The 8,254-nt window shown below is 43.8% G+C and overlaps 1 protein-coding gene across 2 annotated transcripts; it reads left to right on the top strand.

The window, feature by feature from the left end:
- Window positions 1–1,193: 1,193 nt before the first annotated feature.
- LOC129071238 (olfactory receptor 7A10-like) lies at window positions 1,194–6,451 on the top strand. Of its 2 annotated transcripts, none has more exons than XM_054574406.1 (2): window positions 1,194–1,324; window positions 2,330–3,305. In XM_054574406.1, the coding sequence occupies exon 2, from the start codon at window positions 2,343–2,345 to the stop codon at window positions 3,303–3,305; it is 963 nt and encodes a 320-aa protein (XP_054430381.1). In that variant the 5' UTR covers window positions 1,194–1,324; window positions 2,330–2,342. The 2 variants fall into 2 exon arrangements, with proteins under 2 accessions (XP_054430381.1, XP_054430380.1); XM_054574405.1 differs by lacking the exon at window positions 1,194–1,324 and adding an exon at window positions 6,417–6,451 and having other exon boundaries at window positions 2,343–3,267.
- Window positions 6,452–8,254: the final 1,803 nt, after the last annotated feature.

The raw sequence follows: 8,254 nt of genomic DNA, 5'->3' as shown, positions 1-8,254 counted from the left end.
TGTCTTGTTTTCTCGGTGCTTAGCAGCTTCCCTCCGCACATTGCCAAAAATCTCCAAGGGAAAAACCATCTCAGGTAGAGAACCACTGGCCCCCAGATTGGAAACAAGAAGCGACCTGATAGAGTTCAGCCAAGCCCATCCCTCACTAGGTTCATAACTTAGAGCAAATTGCTTACTGCTTCAGGCCCCATTTCTGCAAAGCAGAAGAGAGTTCATAATAGAAATGCTCACAGAACGGACTTCACAAAAATGAAAACAGACACAGTCTGTAGGGAATACACTCAGATTATATGGCATAAACCTATCAAAGGGTATCTCTCAGAGTTAACAATATATTAGAATGAGGCACTACATGACAGCTCTTAATTTGTGAAATAAATACAAAATCCTTAATTATTATGACAGTCAGGACACCAAAGAGGGTGAGGGCCAGGGTTCCTTTCCAAAGGAACGCAGCTGCCCCCTCATTGACGAGGGGACAGTAATTCTCTGGAGACATCAGGACTGTGCCCCACCACCAATCGATGCTTTCAGGATCCAAGTGACCTGATCCTGAGGGGTTCCATCGTCTCAGACGGGGGGGGGGGGGGGATTTTAACTCGGTGTTGGAGTAGGAACGTAGGAGGTGAGTGTACTTGAACAATAATTAAAAAAAATATTTTTTAAGAAAGAAAGGAAAGAAAGGAAGGAAGGAAGGAAGGAAGGAAGGAAGGAAGGAAGGAAGGAAGGAAGGAAGGAAGGAAGGAAGGAAGGAAGGAAGGAAAGAAAGAAAGAAAGAAAGAAAGAAAGAAAGAAAGAAAGAAAGAAAGAAAGAAAGAAAGAAAGAAAGAAAGAAAGAAAGAAAGAAAGAAAGAAAGAAAGAAAGAAAGAAAGAAAGAAAAGAAAGTGGAAGGTGAGATGTGGGAAGCAGGTGAGATCCAAGACAGAGAGTCATAAAAGCTAAACTCGCCTGGCTTCTCACATGGTCTTTTGGGATCTGAGAATCATTAGGAAACATTTTCTCTGTTTATTCCAGAGGCCCAGAGGGGAATCCTGTCCTTAGATGCTGGAATAACACAAGGGAAATGTGCCTGAGGAGAACATACCCGGAGCGCAGTAAACACCTCCCCGTGCAGTCCCTCAGCCTGTACAATGTAGCTGCACAACGCGGTTGCTGCTGTTGATTCCCAAGTCTGGCTCAGCAACGGGTGCTTCACTCCTTCCGGCTGTCCTGCGTGGGACAGAGCTTCCGACTGCAAATCAACCCTCCAGGGAGAAATTCTAACTTCCCAACAGAGAGAGACCTCCGTTTCAGAAAGCCCGTCCAGGAGACTCGGAGAGCCTGGTAGGTGCATGCGGAAAGGGTCAGAGAGGCTGGGACCTGAGGACTTTTACCTGAGTCACTGCGAGCCTAGTGAGCCCAGCCTGACACCGGATATCTCTGCTGGTATTCTCGGTGAAAGACTTATTTTATACTTAATTTACAAAATACGTTAGTGAAGATGTGTCTGTTTGATTCTGCCCTCCAGGCCCACAGCTGACAAGGAAGTGAGGGGACAGGGGGTCCGGTGGGGTGACGCTGCCCAATGAGTGAGATGCGTGAAATGGTTGCGGGAAAATGAAAACAACTGTGAGGAGTTTTGCTGTTCGGGGAGAAGGAAACAGACATTGGGTCCATGAAATATACAATGGCCTAGTCACTTGTTCCTTTAGACCTGCTTCATATTTCATTCATAGACTCTTTCACCACCTGTAATGTTATATTTATTTCTATTTTTTGCTTCTATATTCTTTTCCCAATAACCATGTGTAGAGGCTTGTGTTCTTCTCGCCCCTCACGGCCCAGACAGTACCGAAAACATGGTCAGCTCACTTCATACTCCTGAAAAATATAAATGATACATTTCTCATTAAAACTGTGGTATTTCTGACACCATAGGAAAATTGCACGTCGGGACTAAAATTCTCACCCTGATATTAGATAGAAAACACCTAGAGGAAAACAGTTTGTCCCAAAACACTGAAATTAATTTCTTTTTTTAATACAGATTTTGTTTATTTATTTTTAGAGAAAGGGGAAGGAAGGGAGAGAGAGTGGGAGAGAAACGTAAATGTGTGTTGCTTCTCACACTCCTCCTATGGGGGACCTCGCTGGCAACCAGGCTTGTGTCCTTAGTGGGAATTAAACTGGCTACCGTTTGGTTCACCAGCCAGCACTCAATCCCCTGACCACACCAACCAAAGGCTGAAATTAATTTTTGATTGCAGAACATAAACTGTAGCACTAGTGCTATGCAAGTAATGTGGGTGTGTATGAAAATGACTCCTGTTTTTTTCTCCTTCCTGAAACTCAGCTCCACCCCATGGCAGCAGGGAACCTTACGAGAGTGTCAGAATTCCTGCTCCTCGGACTCTCAGAGGAACCAGAACTGCAGCCCCTCCTGTTTGGGCTCTTCCTCTCCATGTACCTGGTCACTGTGCTGGGAAACCTGCTCATCATCCTGGCCGTCAGCTCAGACGCCTTCCTCCACACGCCCATGTACTTCTTCCTCTGCAACCTGTCCTTGGCTGACATCTGCTTCACCTCCACCACCGTCCCGAAGATGCTGGTGAACATCCAGACACAGAGCAAAGCCATCCCCTATGCAGGCTGCATCACCCAGATGTATTTTTTCATACTCTGTGCCATGTTGGACAACTTCCTCCTGACTGTGATGGCCTATGACCGGTTTGTGGCCATCTGTCACCCGCTGCACTACACGGTCATCATGAACCCCCGGCTCTGTGGGCTGCTGGTTCTGGGGTCCTGGACCATCAGTTCCCTGTACTCTCTGCTGCAATGTTTGATGGCGTTGCGACTGTCCTTCTGCTCAGACTTGGAAATTACCCACTTTTTCTGTGAACTCAATCAAATGACCCAACTTGCCTGTTCTGACACTTTTCTTAATAATTTCGTGATATACTTTGTAACTGTGCTATTAGGTGGTGGTTCCCTGGCTGGGATCCTTTACTCTTACTCTAAGATAGCGTCCTCCATACAAGCAATCCCATCAATTCAGGGGAAGTATAAGGCTTTTTCCACCTGTGCGTCTCACCTCTCGGTTGTCTCCTTATTTTATGGTACATGCCTAGGCGTGTATCTCAGCTCTGCCAGCACCCACAGCTCACACTCAAGTGCAGTGGCCTCAGTGATGTACACCGTGGTCACACCCATGCTGAACCCCTTCATCTACAGCCTCAGGAACAGAGACATAAAGGGGGCTCTGAAAAGAGTTTTGAGGCTGGTAAGTACACCAGGGACAATTGTTATGAGGCTCAAAATATGATCTTGTGTGCGTGGCTCAACACCTAAGAATCAAAAGCTGTGTGTTCGATCATGTGGGATAGGCGGACTCCTTGTCTTTATTTCCTGGCATGTCTATTTCCTTTTATATGTGTTCTCTATAAATTTGAGTAACTCACTTTATTAAGCTTCTGCTAAAACAGATGGACAGTTTTCCCTCTGACCATTTTTACATATTATGAAAGTCTTGTCAACCTCCGATCAGAAATGTTTGGAAATTTCCATGTTTCATGGGAAAGCTTGGTTTTCTCTAAAATAATTCCTTCTCAAATGGTATTTATCAGCCAAGAAATTTTCCCCTAGTTTATTTGAAACTATAATCAGAGTTGGATGACTCCAAAGGCCAAAACTACACTGGGCATCCCAGGACTTTTATTTAATTTCATTGTATAGGAAAATACGAAACCAGTTTGCACATTGGGTCTGTCACTCATGTTTACGTCACTACCTTAAGTCCTCTTCCTAATAATGTAGATTTTAAGCATTGTTCCGACTAAGTCTCAGCCTGCTGAAGACGCAGGTATTCCTAGAAGAGCCTGGGGCACTCACCTGGGCCCCGAGTTCTCATGACACCAACATGAGCCAACGTTGTGGCTGGGCCAGGCATCGCAGTTCTCATTATGATTGCAGACACTGCTCGGTAAAACGCGAAGAGAACCTGGTAAAAGCATCCTTGCTACTCAGATATCCTGGAGGGTACACAGAGTGTCCAAGGTCCACATATAAAGTCATGGAAAGAAGAGGGAGGGGATGGAGAGAGGGAAAAAGAGTGAACACTACTGTGGGCTATGTATTTATTCAGGTCCAAGGGCAGGATGCATAGAGTTTCAAAGCCTCATTCTTTAGTGGTGAATTTAAACCTTAAGAGCAGGTCCTTGGGTGTGAGAGGGGAAGAGAAGGTCGCTGTCCAGGTCAGTTCCCTAAGTTCTGCAGGGCTTTCTGGAAGTGGCCTTCACAGGTGAGCGGGCCAGGCTGCTTAGCTAGCAGCTGTGTCAGAGAGCTGGCCACAGGTTCTTCAACAAGGTTGTCTTTGCAGTGGAAGCCTTGGAAACCCAATGTTCAGTGTCAGGCTCTTAGACTGCAAACGTGCCACTCTGCGTCCTAGCTGCTCTCCTGCTTTTACTGTCTTATTCAGCTCCCTGTCCCAGTGCCCACCGTAGGCACTGACAGAAACTCACTATCCCATACATACCTACCGGTGAAGTCTGCATGGACAGCAAGTTTTAACTGATTAACCTAATATGGCCTGAGTGTCAGAGAAGATCTGAAATATGAAGAGGGAAAACTGTTAATCACTAATTTTATTACCGTACAGAGTATTGCTTTTGCTTGCTGTACTCACAAAAGTGTGGAAGATTGATGCCCATGTGAAAGGGGCTTTCTGCACTGGGGTGAGTGATGGGTTTGTGAGTTTTATGTTTTTAATGAATTATCATTCTTTTTCTGCTTAAAAATTTCAGTGCTGCCTACAAGTATGACTCCTCTATAACTCTAAACAAAAGATTTCTTCTTTTCTAAATTTTGTCATAACCACTAAAGAAGCAATGAATTTAAAGTTTGCACATGATCCATCATATCTGTGTCTCATGCTCAGGAATCTCTCCTCATGATAAAAATGACTCACAGAAGTGGTTGAATTCCTGCCTAGTCACGTGATGCAGGACCACCAGGTTTTCTGCACAAATGTGCCTGAGCTTCCAATCCCTTCGAGACCCCTAGAGAGGAACCTCAACACAGTCACCTGTGAGGACAGTTACCTGCAGGGAACTTGAAGAACAAATTAATCATGAAGGCTGTCAAAAATATCAGAACCTATGACTAATACAACAAACACAATTATAATTGCCTGTAGTGCTGTTTGCTCTGATTATTGTATTGGTTATCGCTACATAACAAGCATCCTAAATAGAATGGTTTACTATAACATGACTATTATTGAATAGGATTATATGATGGAAGGTGTTCTGATCTCTGCTCAGATCTCCTGAGTCTGCATCAGCCCTGAGTCCCTGTGTTGCATGTCTATGGCTCATCCATGATGTTGTGTGAGGTTGTAGTGTACCCCTGTCTTGAACCAACTGATGTCCATTCAGCTGTATATGTAGGCTAAACATCTGTTTTTAAAAAATGAGTTTATCAAATGTAATAGCCTTAATTTAATGCCACTATTTTTAGCTGTATATAACACTTTCCTTTCTATGCAGTTAGAAGACATACCTCCAACCCCTGATAAAATGTGACTCAACTACTGTGTTCTTGATGCTCCCTTGAGACATGAGACTTTTTAATATAATTAACTGGAGTACAATGACATACAATAAAGTCCACAGATTTATATACAGAATTTTCTGAACCAAACTAAAGGAGCCAAGCAAAAATTAAGAATATAAACAGCATGAATCCATTCACATATAGTTTAAGAAGGTGCTCGAAACACTAATTCAAAAGACTAGATGCGCCCCTGTGCTCATTGCAGCGTTGTTTACCAAATCCAGATTTGGAAGTAGCCGAAGTGCCCCTCAGCAGATGGGCAGATTAAAGAGCTAACGGTGTGGGGGCTGAATGTGGGCGTGGCGAGTCAGCTGGGTGGAGGACGGCAAACGGGGGAAATGGGGGTAAGTAACAGAATAAACAATAATAAAAAAATGCACTGTTAAAAAATTAAAAACAGAAAAAGATTTAAAACTATTGCACATTGACACAATGGAGTACCACTCAGCTATCAAAAGAAGAAAATCTTACTTTCTGCAACAGCAGGATGGACCTGTGCACATTAGGCTAAGTGAGAGAAGTCAGTCAGAGAGAGACAAGTACCATATTTTGTTCTCACAGTGGAATGTGATGAACAAAATAAGCTAACAAACAAAATAGAAACAGACCCATAGATACAAAGATCAGACTGACAGCCATGTACAGGGTAGGGGTTTTGGGGGCCTAGGTGAACACGGTAAAGGGTTTAAGCAAAAAAAAAGAAACACCTCACAGGCACTGATAACGCTATGGTGCTTAGCAGAGGGAAAGGCGGTGGGGGAGGGAGAAGAGGGTAAATGGGCGAGGGAAGGAGACTCGCCTGGGTGGTGAACACATAATACAGCCTACAGATCGCGTACTATAGAATCCCATACCTGATGCCTGTATAATACTATTAACCAATGTTATCCCGATCAAGTCAATAAAAATTTAAAATGAATATAGCCTGTCTATACAATATATACAAAACAATGGACACCAAGTTTTAACTGATTAACCGAATATGCTAAGAGCCTGACACTATACAAAAATAATACAATATTTTTTTAAAATATGTGTGTTTCACATAAATAAACAAAGTGCTCAGAAGCTTTGTTTGCTCTGTTATATAATTTTCTTAAATGTAGTCACCCTGAGCGTCCGGTTCCTTCCCTCTGAGTGTGATGTGGGACAACGAACCCAGTTCATGTGGATGTGGAAGAAATAATGAAATGCTTGGAGATACTTTGTTAAGTCCAAGAACTGCATTTATAATTAAGGGGTGTATCTAGGTATATGCATGTGTGCACTTGTGCATGACTTTCTTTCAACTATGCAGACTAACACGTGTACATGCGAACAGACTCATTATAAACCCATCTTTTATGTGGGAAGAAAATGTGTGACTAATTTTGACAGAATAGAAATTAAAAGACTGACTGCTTGAGTTAAAATGAACATAAAGGAATTCTGACACAAAAACACAATAGGGAGTTCACTGTTCCGGCTAATGCCCCCGAATCTCCAAGGTGACCATTTCTTTGCATTTTTACTTTTATTTTTCATTTGCAGTTTCATTCTTCTTTTAAATTTTTTTATCGTCGTTCAGGTACAGTTGCCCCACCGTTTTCTCCCTTGCTCACCCAAACCCCGCCCCCACCCACTCGCACAGTCAGTCCCCGGGATGGCCGTGCCCAGGCGTCCTCGATCCGGGCTCCTTTGCTTGCCCCTCCTCTTCCCTCCCCCATCATCCCCCTCCACCTCCCCGCCCTCATCACTGTCAGTTTGTGCTTCGTTGCCAAGTCACTGGTTCTATTCTTCTCATTTGCTTGTTGATTAGGTTCCACTTTGAGGTGCGATCATATACTATTTGTCTTTCACTGTCTGGCTTGTCTCACTTAGAATAATGCTCTCCAGTCCATGCTGTCGGGAAGAGAAGGAGCTTCTTCTTTCTTTCTGCTGCGTAGTATCCTAGTGTGTAAATGCACCACCGTTTTTTGATCCACTCATTTACTGATGGGCACTTAAGCTGTTTCCAGCACTTGGCTGTTGTAAATTGCACTGCTATGAATATTCGGGTGCCCAGGTTTCTTTGAATTGTGTTTCAGGATTCGTAGGGTATAATCCCAAGCAGTGGAATTGCAGGGGCAAAGGGCAGTTCCATTTTTAATTTTTGAGGCAACTCCAAAGTGTTTTCCAGAGTTCCTGCACCAGTCCTCATTCCCACCAAGAGTGCACTAGGGTTCCCTTTTCTCCCCAACCTCGCCAGCACTTGTTTCTGTTGAATTACTAATTATAGCCATTTTGGCAAATGTGAGGTGATAATCTCCTTGTCGTTTTCATTTGCATCTCTCTAATGGCTAGAGATGTTGAGCCTTTCCTCATGTGTGTATGGGCCCTCTTGGAGAAGTGTCTGTTCAGGTCCTTTGCCCATTTGTTAATGGGATTGCTTGTCTTCCTCGGCAGTTCTTTGTCTATTTTGGAGATCAAACCCTTCTCCAAGGTATCACTGGCAAATGTGTTTTCCCATACAGTCGGTTCCCTTCCCATTCTGCTGATGTTCTCTGTAGCCGTGCAAAAGCTTTTTAGTTTGATGCTGTCCCCTTTGTTTGTTCTTTCCTTTATATCCCTTGCCCTGAGGGGCGTATCAGAGAAAATATTGCTGCCTGGGATATCTGCAAATTTCCTGCCCTTATTGGTCCC

The sequence above is a fragment of the Pteronotus mesoamericanus genome, unplaced genomic scaffold (assembly GCF_021234165.1).
Source record: "Pteronotus mesoamericanus isolate MK-2021 breed Mesoamerican mustached bat unplaced genomic scaffold, CSHL_Meso_final contig_260, whole genome shotgun sequence".
In the NCBI taxonomy this organism is placed as follows: Eukaryota; Metazoa; Chordata; class Mammalia; order Chiroptera; family Mormoopidae; genus Pteronotus; species Pteronotus mesoamericanus.
This window is presented reverse-complemented; position numbering and strand designations above follow the sequence as displayed.